The sequence below is a fragment of the Pipistrellus kuhlii genome, unplaced genomic scaffold (genome assembly GCF_014108245.1).
Source record: "Pipistrellus kuhlii isolate mPipKuh1 unplaced genomic scaffold, mPipKuh1.p scaffold_m20_p_2, whole genome shotgun sequence".
Classification (NCBI taxonomy): Eukaryota; Metazoa; Chordata; class Mammalia; order Chiroptera; family Vespertilionidae; genus Pipistrellus; species Pipistrellus kuhlii.
The window spans coordinates 130129726-130153334 of NW_023425515.1; the positions used below are offsets into that span (position 1 = coordinate 130129726).

At 43.2% G+C, this 23609-nt stretch overlaps 1 protein-coding gene across 3 annotated transcripts in view; it reads left to right on the forward strand.

The window, feature by feature from the left end:
* Positions 1-23609, forward strand: part of TGFBR3 (transforming growth factor beta receptor 3) — a 199080-nt gene that overhangs the window by 165740 nt on the left and 9731 nt on the right. For 2 of the 3 annotated variants that reach the window (XM_045584353.1, XM_036443900.2), the window contains exons 10-16: positions 26-178; positions 2562-2702; positions 2862-3020; positions 7509-7808; positions 10965-11085; positions 20355-20396; positions 22724-22831. In XM_045584353.1, the coding sequence (XP_045440309.1) occupies positions 26-178; positions 2562-2702; positions 2862-3020; positions 7509-7808; positions 10965-11085; positions 20355-20396; positions 22724-22831 (1024 nt within the window). The remainder of the gene's footprint in view (positions 1-25; positions 179-2561; positions 2703-2861; positions 3021-7508; positions 7809-10964; positions 11086-20354; positions 20397-22723; positions 22832-23609) is intronic. The other variant, XM_045584354.1, reaches the window with a different exon arrangement.

Sequence of the window (23609 nt, forward strand, 5' to 3'; positions counted from 1 at the left end):
TATGTTTGGGTGGTTGTTGTTTCAGTCCAACAGCTACTCGGGGATAGAGCTCACCCTGTTGGATCCCAACTGCAAGGCCAGGATGAACGGCACCCACTTCATTTTGGAGTCTCCCCTGAACGGCTGCGGGACTCGGCACCGGCGGTCTGCCCCGGATGGCGTGGTTTACTTCAATTCCGTGAGTGTCCTCCCGAGCAAAGCCTGGCCCTGGGCCGGAGCCTTGCAGGGTGTTACCGTAAAGCTAGTCTTAACATTTCTGTGAAAATGGGGAGGGGCATATACCCCAGGCCCGAACCAAGCCAAGGGTCAGTTCTCAACAGAATGACATGTACTTCGACCCTGGACATGGTTGTGTCATTTGCCTTATTGGTGAATCTGTGGGAATTGGGAGGCCCTGGTTCTTGTTTGGAGCATCTGTGGTCATCCCTTCCATGTCCTGGTGAAAAGGGGTTTGGTGGCAAGATAATTATGACCTGTCTCTCAGGCTGAGCTGCAGGATCAGAGGCCTGGCCCTTAAGATAAAAGCCAAGCCCTTGGGCTATGAGTGAGCACATCTACACACTGAGCCAACCAGACCCGGTCCTCTCTGGTCTCATTTGAGTCCTGCCCAGAGCTCTCCCTCCCCATGAACAAAAGAGCCAAAAGAGAGAAATCCAGAAAGGGCTACTAAGAAATTGTTATTTAGTGTCTCCACTTCTAAGAAAGACATAGATGGAAGATAATCTCCCATTTTTGAAGTTTCCCGGAGGGAGGATTTCCAGATTCCCCCAGTGATAAGCCAGTGCATCCAAAGCCTTTCAGCTTAAACCTATTCTTGCAGAGGTGACCATAGGCAGGAAATATTAAAAGCCTTCGACATGTGACGTCTCAAAAGAGCTTTACTGTGGATGGTAAAATAAGGATCAAGCTCCCTATATCCAGCTTTGACATGGAGTGTGTGTTCTTAGTGCCTGTTCCAGCTTTGGCCTGGGACAGGGAAGGCAATGCTGCTCATTCCTCTTCATTCCACTGCTGATGGATAGACACGCTGACCCATCTAGGGAATAGACTAGCGATCAGATACTCTAGTCACTGTGGTTCGTGTGGGCACTGACTCTCCCTGTGAGCCCAAGTTTATCATGCCTCAGACAGTCTTAGAATGTCTGAGCTGGACAGAGCCCTACAATGACATCATTCAACTTCCTCATTTCACAGGTGGGAAATTGAACTCCAGGGAGTTAAGAGACTTGCTTAGATTTGAGAACCTAGTGAACAACAGAGCCAGGGCTGAATCTGGCTTCCTGACCTCTCCTGCACTCATCTTTCCTCATCACCAGGCTAGCCCCGCTGCTCTTCCTTTGTTGTTGGAATAATTTATGAACCTTTGACCTCTGTGATGAACACCCTCCTGCCAATTCCAACACTAATTTTTATTGCATTTGTCTATTTCCCCCCCCCCCCAGATATAATGAATGTCACATTACTGATATACTGTACTTAATTTTGGAATTTAAAACTTGTGTCTAAATTAACACCAATAAGAGGCTATGATAATCTGTCTGTTAAATAAAAACTTAAAAAAGGGTCATTTGCCTCAGAAAAGAAAGGTGTATCATGAGCCCTTTAAAACCCTTTATTCTTATATGTATACAGTGTGGTGGTGATTATGATGATGAGATGATGGGACTAGGGAAAGCAGTATCCTAGGTGCTTGTTTTAATTCATCAATAGTTTCCTTTTGAGGACCTGGTAAAGAATAGAGAGGTGGTTTTCCTACATTCTCTTCCTGTTCCATTGCCTTCAGTGAATATTCTAGCTATTTGTTCCAATTAAAATTGTAGTAGTTGTCAAACTTACTGTATATTTTTGTTTTGCAACATATTCATAATCTAAGCATGTAAAGCAAAAAATAAATAAAACAAAAGGACAGCACGACTGTCCTACATATGCAGAGAACTTATTTATGAAGTCATGGTCCTTAGGTGAATTTTTTCATCTTATCCACAGCTAACCTAGGAATAATCATTTCAATCAGTGCCATGGAATAAAACATAATGTTCTTTTGTTCATCTCTACACCATAGAGAAATATATTAGGAAGAAAGTGGGGGGAGGAGCACAAGAGAAAAAATGAGGAGAGAATGGCTCAATAGTAAACATTAAGCCATTTGCTTCTAACTCAAGCCAAACTTTTTACTAACCTGATTGATACAAATAACAAAAGCTCCCTGTGTATCCAGCTCTTAATATTTCTTAGAATTTTTAATATGAAGAGAAGCTACCCTACCCTACTAGACAGGCAGGCCTATTGACAACCCCATCCAACCCTATTTCAACGTCTAGTGTTTTCTCACTGTTTGAAATTACTTGTATTTTTTCACAAAGGAAGATACATATTTTGATCATGAATTGGGTTTCTCTTTATTTTTCATCTCTTAAAAGAAGAAATCCTAAGCACACTTGGAGGTGTGCGTGTGTGTGTGTGTGTGTGTGTGTGTGTGGTTTTCATGCATGCACGTGAAAACCAAATGTATGTGATTTGGTGTTTTTAATGACATTCTCTGTGCTGTCTTTGCCTTTTAGATTGTGATACAGGTTCCATCCCCCGGGGGTAGTAGTGGTTGGCCAGATGGTTTTGAAGATTTGGAGTCTGGTGATAATGGACCTCAAGGAGATATGGAAGAAGGAGACATTTCCCCCTTTAGCAGACCTGAAGTTGTGGTGGTAAGTGTGTGTTTGTAATAGGTAGTATGTGGAAGATGGTGTCTTTAGGAACTCTTGAGGGGTGGGGAATTAGATGCTAAAATCCAAAGCTCATAAATAAAGCTGCAAGGCCTTTATCCTTCCTTTGACTGAGTTTCCTCCGTCGTGTTTTCCCCCCAGTTTAACTGCAGCCTGCGGCAGGTGGGGAATCCCAGGAGTTTCCAGGACCCGCCCAACAGAAACATCACCTTCAACATGGAGCTGTACAACACCGACCTCTTCCTGGTCCCCTCCCAGGGCGTCTTCTCCGTGGCAGAGAACGGACACATTTATGTCGAGGTGAGACTGCAACCTTAGCCTTGGCTTCGAGTTAGCGCTCAGCTGTGGTAGCTCCTGGGGCGTGAGCTACAGCGCCCTGCTCGTCCTCGCAGCCCTTGGCCAGCTCTGGCTGGAAATGCTTCCAGCTTGATTTCTGACCAAAGCAGAACATTTCAGGAGTTGCTACATTATCCTAAATGGAGAGTGTTCTATAGATGGATATTTAAAAACAAACAAACAAACAAACAAACAAAAAACATTGTCAGTGTGAATTCTGATAAAGCCTCTTCTTGCTTAGCATTTTTGGAACAGTAGCTCAGTATGTGAAGTGTCAGAGGTAACCATGAAATGTTTCAAACCACCTCACATACTATCTTTTAAACTGCACACAAGTTAGTGAAATGCTGTGTGCTACTATTAATATATCTCGTGAAAATTGTCTTCTTTTTTTACCCCCCTAGATCATTGTTTAAATGTATCTATAAATTTGTTAAAACTATTTTCTAGCCGAAACCAGTTTGGCTCAGTGGATAGAGCATCAGCCTGTGGACTGAAGGGTCCCAGATTCGATTCTGGTCAGGGGCATCTACCTTGGTTGTGGACACATCTCCAATAGGGGGTGTGTGGGAGGCAGCTGATAGATGTTTCTCATCAATGTTTCCTTTTCTCTATCCCTCTCCCTTCCTCTCAATAGAAAATCAATAAAATATATTTTTAAAAACCTATTTTCTATATACAGTGGTAATGATGACGCATAGCATAAGTCTGTGGAATGGCTACAAAAATATTAGGTAGTGGTAATAATAAAGAAATAACAGCAGCTAACATTTACCAAGGATTTATTTTGTGCCAAACTCAGTTATAAATATTGTAATAATCTATTCTTCAAAGCAGTCCTCGGAGACAGAACTATTAATATCCCCATTTTGTGGATGAGGAAATCGAGGTAAAACTTACCTAAGGTCACACAGGTAGCACCTATTAGAGTTCAGAGCCCACATTATCTACTATCATGTATTCTCAAGTGCCATTTGAAAAGGGAGAAGATGTAACGTATTCGCAGTGCAAATATCCAGGTTTTCAGATTGGATTCTAGAGAAGATAACTTTCCTTATGTCCCTAGGATGGCCTCTGGTCTTATAGAGGAGTCACCTTCTAATGAGCTAGTTCCACTGCTCAACTGCAAACTAGTGCTCTGCTTCATGGTGGGGAGAGTGAGAAGCTCAACAGCCAAAAGGGATATTTCTATATATTACAGTACCTGCAGTGCACATAATTTCTATTTTAGAAAGACAACTAACTCTCGTATTTGTGCTGATTCTGGGATGGAGCCTGCTGACTCTAGACGTTTTCCTGGATCTCTTCTCTTTTTTAATTCCCTGTTTGAGGAGGTATTCTCTTTCTTTGGGTTCACCTTCTCTCTCCACTGGGGGAAATACACTGCTTTCTCCCTGCTGTTCCTAATCATGGATCTTTTCTAACCCAAGATCGCCGTTCTCCTCTTGCTTTTCTGGCTGCACGGTTCATATGTGCAGTTGATCCGTGACTCCCCATTGTGCTATAGATTTTAGAGGCTCTGCTTAACTGCAGTTTGTTTTCCAAATGTGTGCCTGGCTTTGCTAATTTATGGCTCAGCTGCTTTATGCTAATCTGCGGCCAATCTTCCTGTGTATCCAACCCTGGGTGTTTTGGTTTTTCTCCCTTCCCCTCCAGTGTGGGCCTACTTAAAATATGGGTTTGTTTGCTTTTTATTCATATCTTCCCAATTATATCTTGTCATATATTATCTTTGTTTTTTACAATTAAATTCTGTCAAAGACATTGTCAAGTGATGAAAAAGAAATGAGCCAAATCTTTTTGCTACCATTTTAAATATCAAGTACATTGAGGAGAACTGGGGCAGGGGGGAAATGTAATAAGCTGTTTTATTTTAAAGTTGTTTTAGACCACCTAAATCTGTAAATATTTTGCTAAATAGAGTAGCAGTTATGTATATTCTTTATTTCTCAGTTTGGATTTCACTGCTAATAAGAAAATAATTTTTTTTTTCCCCTCTAGAATTTTTTTCTTAGGGTAAATAAAACTTACTAAATCGTTGTCTTGCCTAAAAGAACTATTTTCAAGTTTTTTTCCTCCTGGCCATCCTTATCATATCCCCTCCCAGAATCTTCTATTTCCCTAGATCATCAGTTTTTCCATCTGGGTTTTGGTCATCTTGAGTGATATTTGGTCACATAATGGCAACTTTTCTTTTGGTTCATTTGTATTGGGGAATTTAAAAAACTGAAAATAACCCCCCAAATTTTTTAAAATATATTTTATTGATTTTTTACAGAGAGGAAGAGAGAGAGATAGAGTTAGAAACATCGATGAGAGAGAGACATCGATCAGCTGCCCCCTGTACACCCCCCACCGGTGATGTGCCCACAACCAAGGCACAAGCCCTTGAATAGAATCGAACCCGGGACCCCTCAGTCCACAGGCCAACACTCTATCCATTGAGCCAAACCGGTTTCGGCACCCCCAAATATTAATATTGAGTAATACCACTAATAATAGCTGATGTTCATGGAGTAGCTGGCACCTGTGTTGTTTGCATGTCATTTTGATCTTACTCATCCTCACAATGACCGCATCTAGTAGGTAGTCGCCCTCAGACTGCAGGGAAGGAAACTGAAGCTCAGAGCTCACATTCATGAGCAGCAGGGCACACGATTTCCTGGGATTTGTCTCACTCCAAAGCCCACAGCCCTCCAATACTCATTTCCAGTCCATTTTAGAGTAAAAGACTTATTAATAACCCTTTTCCTCCAAAACGACTTTTTGGGATACCTTAGACATTCTGCCATTTCATATTTCTTTGAGATGAGAGAAAAGATCTACATTTCTTCTGTCACACAGTTTTGCACTGTGGGTCCTGACTTCATGTTAAAGGAGACTTCTTTAGTTTAACTGGGGTATGTGTAAGTTGCTATCTTTTCAAGATAAAATATTTTTTCAGGAATATTGCAAAAATAACAACACGACTACTTACAGACTATCAAACACTACTTGCTAGAAATATGTCCTGCAAAGTGTTCTTCCAAGGCCACTTCTCAGACCTGGTTGAGTTGACGCTGTAGCTACAGTGGAATAGTAAAGAGAAAATGGACTTGTGACCAGAATATTTGGGCTGAAATGTTGGTTATTCCCAGTATTTGCTAAGATATGATCTTGACAAGCCATCTTTTCCATAGGCTCAGTTTTTTCCTCGGTTTATAAAGTAGAGATGAAAACGTTTATCTCATCAGATCGTGCTGAGGGATTAAGCTTTCAGGCACAACGGAGTGACATAGTCATCATCTCCACTGCTGAGTGTCTTGTAGTTCACCACGAGGGGATCTTGCCGAAGAGCGCTCTGGACTGTGAGCCCCGTGCAGGGCCCGGGCCTTCCCCTGGGCTTCTCAGAACGGAAAGTGTGTTCATGTCTCCGTGCCTTTGGAGGCTCTTCTGGAGCTATTCGCCTATGGTGGAAGCCCAACTTTATTCCTCAAGTGTTTAAGTTTACTTTGATCCTAAGTTTAGTTGAGGAATGAAGCGCAGAGCGGGGAGGCAGCTTGCGCGGCCATCCACGTGCCACCAAATGGAGAGTCCAGCCTGGTGCGGGGATTGTAGCTGAGTTCAGGATAGTTGAGGTTTGAATTCTGTTTACACTGGGCCAAACATGACTTCCTGTTTCTAAAGAAAAGAACCTTAACAAGGGTTGGACGTAGCCCATAGAATGTTTTGTAAGAGGGAAGTGTAAATGAGTCGGAAACGTTTCCAGATTAGATTTCCCTTAAAACACCGTTGGGCTGAAAGAGTGAAGGGAGAGTACTTGGCAAGGCCTGGCTTGGACCTGTGAGCAGCTGGGACACTTTGCCAGGCCCGTGATCGGCACCAGATTGTACTGTAGCTGGCATTCAGCCACAGTAGGGCCAGCTCTACTGCTCCAGCGAAGCAGGACTCTAAATGAATCGGTAATTTACTTGCCATGTGCTAGGCCCACTCTGACTTGTGCAGTTTAGAAGCCAGTACTCCCTGCGTAGATTAAATAGACTCTGCCTCTGTGTTTTTTTGAGCAATTTTTTAAAAAAGAGCTTGCCTTACAAATGCTCTGTTATGACATCAGGAGCTTTGCCTGTTGGTGTTTTATTTATTTTGGAAAATCCACTTTGCTTTTATTTTTATCTCCCAGAGGACTTATGGGAGGTTGAAGAGACTTAGTCATTTTGTACTGGAATCTTCCAGGCTGGCGTTTGAACTAAGTAATTTCACTGTCACCATCCATATCAAGTTTAAATAGAAAATATCTTTTCCTTCAAAGAGTATATATGTTACTCTTATTAAAAAGAAGACCACAGATGGATGTTGTGGGAATAGAGAAACGCCTCTCATCGGGAGGACGGTGTTGGTGTGCTCCCCTTGTGCCTAACGTAAGAATGAAGACGCTGACTTGTTTCTCCGTGTTGATCTTGCTGTTTTCCGTAGGTGTCTGTTACCAAGGCCGACCAGGAACTGGGATTTGCCATCCAAACATGCTTTATCTCTCCAAATTCGAACCCTGATAGGATGTCCGATTACACCATCATTGAAAACATTTGTCCCAAAGACGATTCTGTGAAATTCTACAATCCCAAGAGAGTGCACTTTCCCATCCCGCACGCCGAGATCGATAAGAAGCGGTTCAGCTTTGTGTTCAAGCCCGTCTTCAACACCTCGCTGCTCTTTCTGCAGTGTGAGCTCACGTTGTGTACCAAGAAGGAAAGGGACGCCCAGAAGTTACCCAAGGTGAGTGGGCCTTCGCCCACGTGCGCGGTTACATTTTTAGGTGAGACAGCGTGACTTACCAGAGACGTCTGACCACGAGTTCTTACAGGTGGCGGCTTTCCGTTTGGGAGCTGCCCGATGGAAGTAATAACGTCCATGTGAGGCAGGAACTGTGCGTTTTCTGGAGTCTTAGAGAATAAATCCCGACAGTATGATTTCTTTTTCCATGCATGTTAAGTAATAGTACCTTACGGATGATAAATCAAGACTCGTTTTCCACTGAGGGAGAGGTCTGGCTTTATCTTTGCTATTCAGATAGTGTGCGGTGCCAAGAGTGCCGAGAGCCGAAAGGACAAGTTCAGAGTGAGGATTAATTTTTCCAGGTCCCACCGAGACTTGTATTGCGATTGTTTTTTGACCTCCTCTGTGTGAATTATAAGGTTGACTTGTCTCAGGCGGACTTCTAAGGGAAACTAACAAATACTTAAATTTTCCTTGGTCCCATCCCGGTTCTTTATGTTTACTTCGTACCACTCCCCATATGGAACCAGGGCATTTTGTACAGAAATCAGAGCCCTTTGAGCTTGCTGGAATGGCTACAGTAGGGGTCGGCAACTTAATTACCTCATGACCTTATGCATGGAGGGTGTGATCTGCCGTAATTATGGATAATTTTGTGCGTGCTTTTATTCTGTGCATATTTTACCACAGTGTAAGCTTAATTCTCATCCTTTTGTAGTCGCATATAAATCCATGTCTAAAAGTCTAATAGTTGAGCTGTATCATCAATCATGTATTGTCGATATGGAATTCTCTCACTTACTGCATTGGTTGTAAGAGAGATTTAGAGGTAAGAGGAGAAATTATCAGTATCATTGATTTGAATCCTTTGCACTATTATATTCCCTGGGGCATCCATTTAGTATCAAATAATATTTTGTAGTGCATATGAAAATACAGCCAGTCTGATCATAATCATTAGGGAGTCCCTACACAAGAGGTGATTTAGGTTGCTTTGGGAAACATTGATGCCTTAGCATTCACCTTCCAGTGGCCATCACGGTTGGGACGTGGTGGACAGTGGTAGAGAGCCATGGGGAACTGAGCGCTTGGCTGGGAGACCCCACTGTTTCCTGCAGGCAGTGGATGGTTGTTAGGAGTGAGGGGTCAGGCAGGAGAGGCCTGGCAGTTACTGGGTGTTCACTGATGGCTTTGGCTGTTGCCTTGCACTGAATCCGGCCTGTGGAAGCCCAGCTTCAGAGTGTGTTCGTCTGTGAACATTAGTCCCAATATGTTCTTCCCAACGTTCTAAGGAGAGCTGTAAGTCCCAGTGGATGACATGGGATGTTACCCTAAACCCGAAGTCGCTATTTATGCCTGAGGTAAGACACAGTGGAAAGAGCAGGGGGACTGACAAGTAAGACCTGCTATTTATTAACAGGACTTGAAGCAAATTCCATGAATCCTCAGAACCAGCCTTTCCTCATCCATACAATTGAAATAATAGTACCTCGCTTCCCTCAGGTAGAGGAGCAAATGAGATAGTTCCCCATTTATAGAGCAGTGGCTTAGGATGGCTGTCACCACTGTCTCCCTGTTCACTGCTTATAGTTAATATGTTTCTAGTGACTATTGAGTGTTTTCTGTGATGAGAGACAGAGCCAAAGGGTCTTCCAGGAGGCAGTCTCAAAGATTGTTGAGTCCACCCCCACCCCTGCCCTTTGCCAAGGCCAGAGAGTAGTGTCTTGCCCAGAGTCATGCAGTGAGATAGTCATAGAATCTTAGGCTCTTACGTGACTGAAGAACTGGTAGGGAAGTAAGAAAATTTTCCCTAAAATGCAAATCTTTTCAACAATGATGCCCCTTCACAGAAAATCCACTCTTTCCCTCAATAAGAGGGCCATTGTAAAGGCTTTTCTCTGTTTTGGGATGGAGGTCTGCTTATAGTATGTGTCTGACTCGCATGCTTCTCAAAGCAGCAAGGACGGGAAAGCCAAAAGTCTTTGTTTTTCTGTGCTGGGAAGAGCTTGGATTTAATTCACTTTCGGGGGTGCCTGCTATAGACTTTTTTTTTTAAAGCTGAAGTCAGTTCTAGATGAACTTCGGCAGGATTCTGGTGGTGTTGTTTTTTGTGTTTTGTTTGTTTGTTTGTTTTTAAATATATTTTTTATTGATTTTTTACAGAGAGGGTGGGAGAGGGATAGAGAGCTAGAAACATTGATGAGAGAGAGACATCAATCAGCTGCCTCCTGCACACCCCCCACTGGAAATTTGCCTGCAACCAATGTACATGCCCTTGACTGGAATCGAACCTGGAACCTTTCAGTCCACAGACCGATGCTCTCTCCACTGAGCCAAACCGGTTTCGGCGCTCTAGACTTTTTAAATGGTTGATATATTTCTTCTTACAGCAAAAGCAAATAGATGTCAATTTACATTAGAGTTTCACTTACTCATGACCACAGACAAGGAACCAAAGTTATTTTAAAGAAAAAGTAATGGAATGTGGTCATACGCTTTAAAAACAGGTCCTTTGGGATTGGGCATGCTAGCTCTAAGTTTGGGGCCTTAAAATAGCTAGCAGCAGCTGATCTCCCAGCACCCACACCTGGGCACAGCTTCCCTGAACTGTTTGGGACCAGTAAAAACTGATAACTAGAAAGCTTCATTTTGTATATGCCTTTATCAGGATTTTTTTTTAAAAAATCAAACAAACTCGACAACATGATTATCTTTTTGGACAGCAGATGTAAAATCTGTCACCTTCATAATGCAATACATGAAGTTTCCCACAATCACAGATCGTAAACATGAACCATTTATGTGAGGCCGGCTTGGGCTAGGGCCAACATTTGTTGGATAGTTTATTTTTCACACTAAATAACGCTAAAACCTCCAGTTGTTTTGTGGGAAGATAGGGGCGGGGGGCAGGGGAGAATGACAATATTTATAAGCTGTTCAGTAATATTTGCATCTTTAAGTGCAGCTGAGCATACACGGGGCCCGCCACTATACTTCCCAGATTATTTGCAGTTCTTTGGGAAACACCCAGATGTCTTGTTTTTCTGTGGTAACCAGCTGTTCGCTGTCTGAGAAGGGGCACGGGACAGCTGTGCTGGCCATGCTGGAGAAGCCGATAGAGTGACCCCTGACTCTCTCTGCTCTGCCTCTCTGCAGTGCGTGCCTCCCGATGAAGCCTGCACCTCCCTGGATGCCTCGATGATCTGGGCCATGATGCAGAATAAGAAGACGTTCACCAAGCCTCTCGCCGTGATCCATCACGAGGTGGAATCTAGAGGTGTGTGTTTTTGGAGGCCCAGTCAGAGGAAGGGGCCTCAGGGCTGCTCGCTAGGAGGCCCCAATACTGTAAGGCCAGTTTCATTCAAGAGATACTGTGTTTCCCCGAAAATAAGACATCCTCCGAAAATAAGACCTAGCACATGGAAAGATAAGACGTCCCCTGAAAATAAGACCTAGCGCAACTTTGGGAGAAAAAATTAATATAAGACACTGTCTTATTTTCGGGGAAACAGGGTATATAAATGGCCAACTATTAATTTTAGAAAAGGATCCTTTGCTTGAGGAGTTTTTTTTTTTGTTTGTTTGTTTGTTTATTTATTTAGGTCATTGTCCTACTGGCATGTGGCTCAGTGGTCAGGGATACATTTGCAAATGATTTCCTCTTTTTTTTTTTTAAATCAATCTTTATTGTTCATATTATTGCAGAGTGATTTCCTCTTTATTATTAGATCAGAGTCAAGGTTATCCCAGTCACAGTGTCACGCTCTCTCTCGCATGCAGATATGCTTCCTCGACTGTGTAGGTTAGAGTTCCTCCTGGCATGGACAGATGGACTTTCTGTGATCTCCTAGGAATGGTTGTGCTGGCCACAAGCTATTGTGGTGTTTTGTCACGATCGCAGATGCCTTTGGGGAGGGTGTTATGTGTGTGAGGACCATCCATCTTAGCCGGCACAGCAGAAGGAAGGGTGAGAACTTGTATTCACAAGTGTTTTTATAATTTTCAGAATTTTATGTGGTCACATCTGTTGCTTGAAGCCAAAGATGACTCTTTCTGCACACGCAGGAACAGTCAGCAAGATGCATCTTCTAGGAGAAAAGGAAGGATGCACTCTAAGAGGGGTGGTACTGATATTCGGGAGGACGGCGGGGCAAAGCAGATCTGGCACAGGCCAGGCCAGCCAAGCCAGCAGAGGAGCAGAGCTGGGCTCGGAGGGCTATTAGAGTGCTGATCTGACAGAGCAGCCGCGCTCCAGCCAAGGGCACGGAAAAGCAAGAACCCACCAGGCAGCTGTCAAGGACCAAACGTCAATGGGCCGCTCCAGTTAACAAAGAAACATTGTCTAAAGGTGCCAATCTAAGGGAAGGCTGGGAGAGTGAAAGTGGATTTCAAGCCTCTGGGGTAAATATTTCAGAGCGAGAGCCCCAGGCTGCCTCCTGCCACCCGAGGGGCAGAGAGGAGCCTGTCACCGGCACTGGGGGCCGTGACAAAAGCCAGGGAGCAGCCTGACTCCAGTGGCTGGGCATCCGCTGCGAGACCTGCTGGATGGTGTTGACACCAGATCTGGGCTTCGGCCGCTCTGGGATGGCATTTCTGATCCGAGCGTTGTTGGATTTGGCAAGAGCAGGCAGCAGGGGCGGCCCTGGAGCAAACAGGACCTAACGGACCAGAGGCATGTGGATGCCGTCCAGCTGCGGGACCTCTGTGAAAACAGCAGTGTCGTTCCTATTGTCATATCTGGTGGTGACATCTGCGCCCTTCCCAGGAGCATGCTCCACTCAGAAAGGCAGGAGAGGGTGCGGGGAGGCACTGGTGTGGAGCCAGGAGCCTGGGGGTAGCGCTTAGCGTTCTCCGTTCTCCGATGACTGGCTGGGGGACTTTGGAGGTCTCCCCTCAGGGCCTCGGATTTCATTTTCTTTATCTGGAAAAGGAGGGGTTTGGACCAGATGACTCCCAGAGGCCTTTCTGAGTGTGAGCTGTGACCCTCAGCTATCCTGTTTGAAGAAGCAACACAATATTTTCTTCATTTCCCGTCTACCCAAAAGTTGGTGTGAAATATAGCTGCTTAGTGGTTCCTCAGCTGTGTTTTCATTGTAGATATTGTTTGTTTTGCTTTTTGTTTTTAAGTTGGTTTTTAACCATTTGAAACAGTTACAGCAGCCATAGTCTTTCAATAAATGGACTGCCCAATTAGTTTCTTGTTTATTGGGTCCAGGGAAAAAGAAATTAATTGTTGTTCTAAAGTGTTTCACAATTGGGCAGCAGCTGGCTCTGTTTTGGACTGGGCAAAGTGGTTTAACAATAGCGGCAGCCATCCCGTTCTCCCTCTGTTACTCTTACCTACTTTGGGAGCGGCAATTCTGCTGGTAATTGAAGGCAGCAGCTTGCTTTTTCCTACGCCAGACAATAATTAGGCACTAATATTGCAGCAGTATAACTTCCAGTAATTCATTCATTCTTCTTTTAAGTCTGGTAGTATTTTTCTAAATAATTCCTCTTGTAAATTAGGCAATTGCTTTTATTTAAACTTAGTGTAATTATTGTGAAGGGTCAGTGTTTTCTTTACATGAAGTTCAAGGGGAAAGTTTTACCAAATATCAAAGCACTTTCGGGAGATTTGCTAATTGAGACTAGGTTTTGGTGGAGAAGTGTGTAGTGACGAAAGTTCACTGCTTAGATTTGTTAAACAAACTGAGGAGGTTAGACTGTAGGCCACTTCCCAGGGGCTGGATGCATTGACACTTTCTAACTTTGCACTGAAGGGGGTCGGTTTTCTGACAGTTTTCAGCACTATGAGTGACTCCTCTTACCTTTGTGTTTCTTTTCCTTTGACTCCAAAGGATTTCTTTGCAAAGCAGGCATTCGAGTCTGTTTTTCCCCAGCCTCTCAGTGCATTGGAACAGTCCATTGGAAAGGGGATGTGACATTTGACAAATAATAGCATTTGCTTATTTGAATAATAGAATCGTGAATTTCTTCTTCCTTCTCCAGACAGCTTTGTGCGTTCCTATAGTAAGACACCGATCCTATATTCCCTCTGGAAGTGGGCAGAGCTCCTATTGGGATTGACATTTGGGATAAACAGTTTCCAACCAACGGGACCTTTTACTGTCCTTTTACTGACACAGGCGCTCAGGGCCAGGCGAGCGCTGGCCCTCCCGGCCACGGGTCTGTTGTATTTCTCAGCCCTTGGGTTTTCTGGGGCGGCTGAGAAAGGCTCTCATCGCCAGCCTCACAGCCGGGCAGAGGTCTTCTCAGGGGCTCCTGCCAACAACATGGACACATTTCAAGCAAGGTTTCTTCCTTCTGTGGGCAGGGAGAGCAGGCCATCAAGACTAAATAAATAATTCTGGGCCCCTCCTCTGGGCCACTGTTTTTAGTGGAAACTTCCCGAGCTCCCGCAGCACATCTTTGCCAGTTTTTATTTCTCAGTTGTTTGGGAACCAGTGTTGGGTGAGCCTTCTTTTGCTGTGTACACTTTCAGCAATAGATGATGGTGATGGAGATGATGATTGTCTAACATTCATTGAGCATTTACTTAATAAAAAGTTCTGTGCTTCATAGGATCTATATTTAATCCTCTTAGCCCCTTTGTGAGGCAGGTATAGAGAGAGGCTCAGTGACTTGGCCAGGGTCACATCACAGATTAATGGTGGATCTGGGATTTGACTCCAGGCACCTCCATTCCAGAGCCTGTACTCTTAAAACCTGTGCCTTATCCTAGGACAGTGGTCAGCAAACTCATTAGTCAACAGAGCCAAATATCAAGTACAGGGATTGAAATTTCTTTTTGAGAGCCAAATTTTTTAAACTTAAACTTCTTCTAATGCCACTTCTACAAAATAGACTCGCCCAGGCCATGGTATTTTGTGGAAGAGCCACACACTCAAGGGGCCAAAGAGCCGCATGTGGCTCGTGAGCCACAGTTTGCTGACCACGGTCCTAAGTGGAAGTTGATTCCAGTTTTTAATAAAAACTACAAGTAAATAGTTAACACTCTATGAACTGAGAAGAAGATGAAGATTTTTAGGGGGAAAAAAGAAATCTGTTCCCCCAGAGGGTTAAGATATTGGGAAACATGTAAACTATTTAAGAGAGAATTCAAGTTTAGGAGTCATTCTGTGACTTTGTATTATAACTCACTTAGAGAACATGAATAGTTTATGCATATTATGGTTTATGGCAAAACAATTAAAATAGTTGAGGTGATGCCATCCTGCCATATTTTCTGACATATTTTGAAGTATAGGCATGTGCGTGCTATTTGCTTTGGATGCTGTGACCATTTTTTATAGCATTTCCACAGTAAAATTGGTTTTACCACGTCAGCGATGTGTGTTTTATTTTATTTTTTTTAACTGTGAAAGGGAAGAGTAATTTCTCTGAAACTTGGGGCCCTAAAATTTTGGACATACACATGAAAAATGGGCATAAAACCCCCCACAACTAATGTCATACCAAATTTGCCATGATTTACATATAATGTGTAATTCTCAGTGAGTTAAAATGAACAAATTGAATGTTGAAAATACTGAATTTTCCCCATATTTCTACCACATAACTTTTAGACAATAAAAGTGTGCTCAGGACAGCACCCGGCATATCGTGGGCACTCAGTAAATGTTAATTTCCTTTCCTTTCCTTCCCCGTACCCTCTCAGCCACACTGAGTTTTGGAAGGAGGTGAAGGGGATGGAAGGGAAAGTTGTGAACGTCAGTTGGAAGTTAATCCAAGAGAGGCGTTACTTTTTGGAACACATTTGATTTTTCCAGAACAAAAATACTCTAAAGCACTGGCCAGGTTTTGTCCTTAGACTGAGGTAGAAATGAGAGGAAGGTGAGAAGAAAGAATATAGAAATACTACATTGACACACCAAGACATTTAGTTTCTATCCTGTAAGGGAGAAGAGGTATCTTGGGCTTTTTGTTGTTGTTGTTGTTGTAATTCAATGTGCTTCGCATTTAAAAAAATTTTTAATCTGAAAAATTTCAAATATATACAAAAATAGAATGAACTCCCATGAACCCTCCTCCATCTGGTTTCAACAATTACCAATTCGTGGCCAATCCTGTTTTATCACTTCCTGTCCCTGGATTGTTTTGAAGGAAACCCAGACATTTCATTTCGTCCATAAATATTCTAGTGTACACCTCTGAAAGTGAAGACCCATCAAAAGATCCCAGTAGAGATCTGACAGGATCACAATAATAAGATACACATGATATTTATGGTTACTTATCCCTCTTCCCCCCACCCCCCCAAAAAAATGTTGGTTACATATTAGATGCTTGGCATATGGTAAATAGATTGCCCTGTCCTTAAGGCCTTCAGGGTGTAGTGCAGTTTCACAGCCTTAGCACCTCGGTGTTTTGGTGGGATAGCGTTCAAATGGCATTTTTTGGGGGGAGCTGTCCTATGCGATGGAGGAGGTTGAACAGCATCCCTGGCCTCTACCCACTAGTTGCCCACAGCACACTCCTCCACAATCAGCTGTGACTACCCAAGGTGTCTCCAGACTTAGTCAAATGTCCCCTGGAGGGCAGGAAGCAAAAATCAGGCTCAGGTGAGAAGCATTGATCCTGGTGGAAGGATACAGATTAGCAATTAGGCCATTGCAGCAGATGCCCTAAATATTGAAACAACCTGGAGAAGGGCTTCATTTACGGTGAAGTCAAGTGAGTAGAAACTGAATCTTAAATGTGACTTCATAAAGGCCTCCCTAGTCTCCGGCTTCTTCATCTCCCCGTCCTTCCCTCCTTGCCAGATACCAGTAGACGTAGGTACCAATTAGACAACTTGTTTTCCTTGGTGCCCGCTCATTCTAGCATGTTGAGGAGACCTGAACTGAATGTTGGAGGCCAAAAAGCTGTGGTCAGTCACTCAGGCGTAACCCCAGAAATGTCCCGTTTACGAAAACCATGCCTGCCACTCCGAGGAGGAAACGTTTGGTTCTAGAGGTTGACCAAAATTTGCTCAGAGTATATGAAAAGATTCAGTTCAGAATGTTGATTATAGTTTGTTCTTTCTGTGAAGAAATCTGTATTGTTAAAATTCCTTTTACAGTAATAGCTAGGATTCCTTTCGTACAATCTGACTCTTGAACCAAAAGTAAATATTGTTGTGGCCACTCTTTTCCTTTTAGCATGCCAACTCGATTGCAGGGTTCAGCATGCCAACTCGATTGTAGAAATCAAACTCTCTTCGTTCTACTCCGGACTTATTAGGGATTTTGGAACAAAGAAGCGAGAGGGTAACACTCCTCCAACCTCAGCTCTCCAGCTGGTGCTTGTTACTGTTTATGCACAGGAATCATGGAGGAGCCTCACTCTCGGGATATAAGCAACAACTCTTTCTGCTTAGCTCTGTGACAAGGCCCCATTTGGGGAGGGGGAAGAGGCTTGGATCATAACATAAGTCCATTAAGAAATTTAAAACAATGCCATCCATCACACAGGCCTTGCTAAACTCTTACATGGGAGGTCTCCTTGGGGGAGAATCATTATTTAAAACCTCTTGGGGATTCTAAGTGACAAAACTGAGCCATGGGCAGTTAATTAGATGGAACCGTTCCCAGAAATGTGTACATTTCTCACATGATGCACACTGTGGAGACCTTTAAATGCCTTTGGACTTAGTCCAGCAAATCAAACCACTACTTCTTGAAAGTTGGAGAATGTTGTGGTTAACTAACCCCCGTTTCATAGGGTTCTGGGGAGTTTAAAATGAAAAAAATATGAGTGAATGCTTTTTGTCCATTGGAACACACAATAGAGATGTACAATTATCAAGTGTCACCGTCATTTTATTGCTGCCAATGAGGCTGGTAGAACCAAACCCCCAAGAAAGAGTGTCTTGTGGGCATGTTGTTGGTGGGTGCTCTGCATCCTGAATTAGACTTTCTTAAAATCACACAATTATTTTAATTGTCTTAGTAATTTTATTGAAGGTAAACCCTTTCCAAGGCACCACATTGCACAGCTGCAGGCGGCACCGCTCAGTGGTGGTGGCCTGACCCCTCGGAAGCGTCCCTTCCCCTCGGTGGGACCACTTTGCCCGGTGCTGCGAGGATGTGGAGGATGTGGTCAGCCCAGCTGAGGTGTCTGTTCCAGAGATTTTACAATCCTATCTAGTTTCTCTGTTTTTTTGTAAACAGCAGCTCAAACATTGCTTGTTTTGAGTCAGTTTTCGACAAGTTCTTTGCACTTTACCGTGGAATCCAACACAGTGTGTATTCCTTCTTCATTGGATGAAGAGAGGCATTCGACACTTACCACTTTTAAATTCTAAAGAGAAGGGGCAGAGTCGGTGCCAGGACTCAGTTCCCTTTTCCTCTAAAGGACCAGGTAGTGAATCTTCCCAGTGCGGGGCTCACACAGGCCCCGCCTCAGCTGCTTAGTGCTGCTGCTGCTGCTTCAGGAAAGCAGCCACAGGCCAGGTGTCCACGAATGAGCATGGCTGTGTTCAAATAAGACTTTGCTTAGGGGATACATTTGAATTTTATATAATTTCTACATGAAATATTATTCTTTTGGTTTTTTTCAATCATGAAAAAAAAAAATGTGTTCTTAGCTCACAGGACATATAAAAGCAATATGCCACCCCCGGCCTGCTGTTCCCACTGCTGAGGAGTGTGCGTAGCTGTGCGTCAGTAGCTTCTCCATCACTGCCTCCCCAGCTGAGGGCAGAGCAGCACTCGCCAGCCAGTTCGCCTCTGAGGCAGAATCTGGAATTCTGGTTCAACTCTGCCCTGATGTTTTCTAGCTGTAACCTTGGGCTGGTCACGTGACATCAGCGTCTCAGGCTGCTCATCTGTAAAATAGTGATAATATTTTCCCTGCCTCCCACACGAGATGATGGCTATGCAGCACTTTCTAAACACAAAATCATTACAGTAATGTTGAGGCATACAAACATTTTCTTTTTTAAAGAAATGTATTTCTTTATTGATTTCAGAGAGGAAGGGAGAGAGATAGAAAGACAGAAACATCAATGATGAGAGAGAATCCTTGATCGGCTGCCTCCTGCATGCCCCCTACTGGGGATCGAGCCCACAACCCAGGCATATGCCCTTGGCTGGAATGGAACCTAACCCTAACCCTTTAGTCTGCAGGCTGACGCTCTATCCACTGAGTCAAGCCAGCTAGGGCCAAACATTTTCAAATAGTATTATTTCAAGTTTTCTCTATTGCCTCCACTTTGAAAAAGTACATCAACATTCTAATCATCCATCACCAAAAGTTTCTTGCAGGCCTGTTTTATGCCTGACTGAGTAAGAACTAGACTCTGCCCTCAGGGGGATGGGGTGGGAATAGAGAATTAGGGGGGTGGGAGTGGGGGTGGGGATATAGAATTACGATGTGAAGGGTATATGTGTAACAGAGGAGGGATGGAATGAGCAGAGGCAGAAGAGGGCAGCCCTGCTGGGGGCGGGTACCGGGGGGGGGGCGGAGAGGGGAGGGTCATGGGCTGAGGAGGAGTCAGAGAGGCCTCCCACTGAAAACGCCAACAAAACAGGCCTGGGAAGGAGGATGTTTCAGGGAGGGCATATGAAGTGTGATAGCACAGAACAGCATGAGGAATTTGGGGGGCTTATATAACTATGAAGAGCCCACCATAGTAGAAGGACCCCATTAGGAAAGGAGGCTGGAGAAAGGTGGGGAGAGGAGGGAGGCAGAACTCCGTGTGCTACGCTAAGAGTCTGAATATTTTCCCTATAAATGAAGAGGAGTAGTTGAGCCATTTAAACAGGGCAATTGCATAACCACCTCTGGGCTCTGGAAAATTCATTCTGGGAGGCACATGTGGAAGAGGAAATATCTGGAGTGGGCCAGTGGTGGAGACGAGGAGACAAGCTAGGGAAGCTCTGTGATAGTGCAGCCAGCCTGTGTGGCTCAGTTGTTGAGCGTCGACCTGGGAACCAAGAGGTCACTGGTTTGATTCCCGGTCACGGCACATGCCTGGTTGCAGGCTCGATCCCCAGTGACAGGTGTGCCAGAGGCAGCCGATTGATGCTTCTTTCTCATCATTGATGTTTCTACTTCTCGCTCCCTCTCCCTTCCTTTCTCTCTAAAAGTCAATAAAAACATATTTTTTAAAAATAGTGCAAACATGTGATGAAGAGGACCTCAACTACACTAGCATTAAGGCTTAAAGATTCTCTTCTAGAATTTGTGTTCATTAAATTAGGAATAATTTTATAATAAACCGGAGAAACATGGCATTGAAGGTATTGACTCCTTTCCTAGATAACTATAAAGGTGTACACACACACACACACAAATTGCCACACTCAAATTCCTTACATGTAGGGGTTTGCCTTCAAGTTTTTTTCAAACCAGAGAGCCTGTACCATTGATGGTTGGAGTCTACCACCTACAATTTCTGAGTAATTCATGTTATAATTCTGGTATCTAAGAGGACAGTCAACAGAACTTTCACAAAGTATTAACAAATAGAGAAGTGTCAGACTCTGGATATTTTGATGACCTTTTGCTTAAAACTTGATTTCTCTGGGTGATGCATCGTGATTTATGTGTTTGTTTCAGGAACAAGTCCAAACATTAAGGAACCGAATCCAATTTCTCCACGTAAGTCTTTATGCAACTATTTCAAAATAAAGCCTCCAGGGCTTTTATAAGAATGAGTTGGTTATGGAGCATATGCCAAACTTTGAGTTTTGATAAGGAGACTTATGCTCTTACTTTCCCTCCCCTCTTTGTCCTCATACCCCTCCCCTTCCCTCTGTCCTTCATTCCCTTTTCTTTTTCCCTCTGTACCTTCACCACTTTTAAATGTGAACTTGCTGACCCATTGGTGTGTATGACCTTAATGGGAAGGTAGTCACTTTCTAAGCTTTAGAGAGAGAGCTTTGTTATATGCATGCTTACATCAGGTGAGAACTGAAAGCATTCGCATTCCGCTATGGCAGTGGTTTGCTTTGCCGTTTCCATTGTCACTTGGTAAGCAAAGGGAACTAGTCGTACCTTCAAGTAGAGCTAAGGGAACTAGTTGTACCTTTAAGACCATCTGTAGTCCGAAGGGCGTTGGGGGAGATGGCTTGTAAGGGAAGAGAAAGAGAGAGAGAGAGACCCACTACTACAAAACGAGACGTTGGAAATTATTTGGGCCAGTTTCGTCACTTTATATGGAAGAAAACTCTGACCCAGAAACAATTAAGTAACTCGTCTGTGGTTGTCATTAACATTGAGGTTGTAATTAAAAGCCTAGAGGACTAGGCCCTGGGCTTCCTGGCTGTACACTCTAGATGGTGTTGCTTCCTTCCTTAAAACTGTCCACGTTAGTCTCCGTGGCTGGCTCTCTCACATACACGCAACAGTCAGCCTGGAGAATCCCTTTATGCAAAGCACTTTGTAAACCATTCTATTAAATGAGTGCATCACCTTAATGCTCTCATGGAACAATATTCTTAACCCAGAGGGAGACACACATGGACACATGCTCTCATATTTACCTGGTCAGATTTTCATCAATGACATCTCCATCTCTAGAATTTTAGAATGTTTTCACTAAAAACTTTAATCTTGCCCCACTTTGTGATCTGGAGGCGTAAAAAGGCAAGTCATCTTTTAACACCGTTCTGTGACCTCGATTCAATGAAATGAGGTGGATGGCCAGGCCTGTCTTAACCTCCAGAGAGTTCTGCCCTTTTCTTACTCCTTCTAGGGGATCCCCAGGCCTTCCACAAACTCTTTTTGTTCACCTCCTGCCTGCAGCAGGTGAAGGAGGGCTAGCCCCAATTTCTCAGAAGTTAAATGAACACCAACGGGTATTGGCTAGACAACTAGGGACCAGAACTTGGGAGTTGGGATCCTCCCAGAATCTTCTCCACCATGACATACTTTCCTGCACCTTTTCTGCGGCTGTGCAGGGGTCACGTTTGTCTATAACTGGGTCTTTTACAAGAAGTAAAGGCAAAGTGAGTTGAAAGACAAAGAGATTTAATTTACATAGAGGTCACCTGGGGTCACTGCTGACTGGAGAGGAACCTGGACACGGTATTGAAATAACGGGGTGAGTCTATCGCTTAACTTGGTATTATAAAAACAGAGACCTTAGAAATCTTCATTCTGCCCAAAAGCCCTCTCCCTTGGAAACTGGTTTTAACTTTTCTTAAGTGATTCAAGGAAGGTAGTTCTCTTAAATGAAAGGAAATGTTCTATTTCTGTGGCCTGGAATTGATTTCAAATATAAAAATCTTTGCCAAACAGAGAAACAATTGATTCTATTTATGTTTTGCTGACCATAAAACTGACATCATTCCCCACTGAGAAGTATTTCCGTTCCCGGTTGGAAAGTGTTAAAAAGGTTATTTCAAATGACACAATGTGTATTTAAGATTGAGGATTTAATATGAGGACATCAGTGAAATGTTAGAATCCACAGGAATAGTTTCCCCTCACTTTGTTTTCTCCTTCTCACTCCTTTCTTCCTGTTATCTTTCCTGCTTTTAAATGTGCCTAAAATATGTTTGTAAAGTATTTGAAGTGTGTTTTCTGAGTAGTGTCTTGTTGGAAGTGTTCAATGACTAAGAAGCAGTGAGTCAGATTTTTATAATGGAAGTTTAATTTATTTCTCAAAGCATCTTAACCTCTGAACTTTCGAGCCTCTTTACCATTCATATAGATAATGAACCATAGACTTTAGGTTTTACAGAGTTTACAAATCTGATCTTTTTAGTAAGTTTGTTGCTCAAAATAATTGCAAACCGAGGAATCTTGGAAGTCTGATAATTTAATTTTTCTTTAAAGAAAAAATTTGCAAGTTATAAATACAGTATAGTTTGTCTCAGACTAGTTTTATTAGTTGGTGCTCAGCCTTTCGGATGGTGCTTGTGAAACAAATATAAAATTGCAACATCTGACGCAGATTAACATAAAGTATTTCTCTTCCTCAGCAATTTTCCACGGTCTGGACACCATAGCCGTGATGGGCATTGCGTTTGCAGCATTTGTGATCGGAGCACTCCTGACGGGGGCCCTGTGGTACATCTACTCCCACACAGGTCAGTGTGACTGTGGAAAGCAGGTGGGGACATCCCGTGTGCCTGCCACGCAGCGGACTCTCAGTGTTGCATTGCATGGATGAATGGATGCGATAATGAGTGAAAGAGAGAGAAAGTTCATTCCCCCCTATTTTCACATTTGCAGATTTGGCATAAATTGGGTTTTGCAAAAATATAATCGGCTTTAAACAGTTTTAGGAAAAGGGTTGTTAAACTACTTACGTTAATTGCAGTTGAGTTGTTGGTGAAGTGTAGCTTTTAATAAAGCTACTTTGTGGTTTGTTTTTAATTAAAGGAAGGTAATATAGACAAACTGGAAATATAAACTATTCCCCTGATGCTAAAGACTTCAGTATAGAAATATAAATGGGCAGGAAGTGAGAAGAGAAGCCAAGATTTGGTTACCACATCTGCCTCCATACTGAGCCCACCAGAGTCCCTCACTAATGGCTTAAACCAACATTTCTTGACCTGTCCTCATTGATAAACATAAAATTCTCACTTCTTTCTAGAAAGTTATTTAAATTTTAAAAATATCTTTTCATGAATTGTAAACAAATACAAATGGTGAAATAGAGCTCTTTGTTTTTAAGTTATGCACCTCCAGTCCCCAAAAGTATTTTTTCTTCAATATGTTTTTATTGATTTTAGAGAGAGAGAAATTTTAATGTGAGCGAGAAATACCTTCCATTATAAAGATAAATACATTTAAAAAAAAACAATGAGAAGACAACCCACAGAATGAGAGAAATATTTGCAAATCATATATCTGATAAAG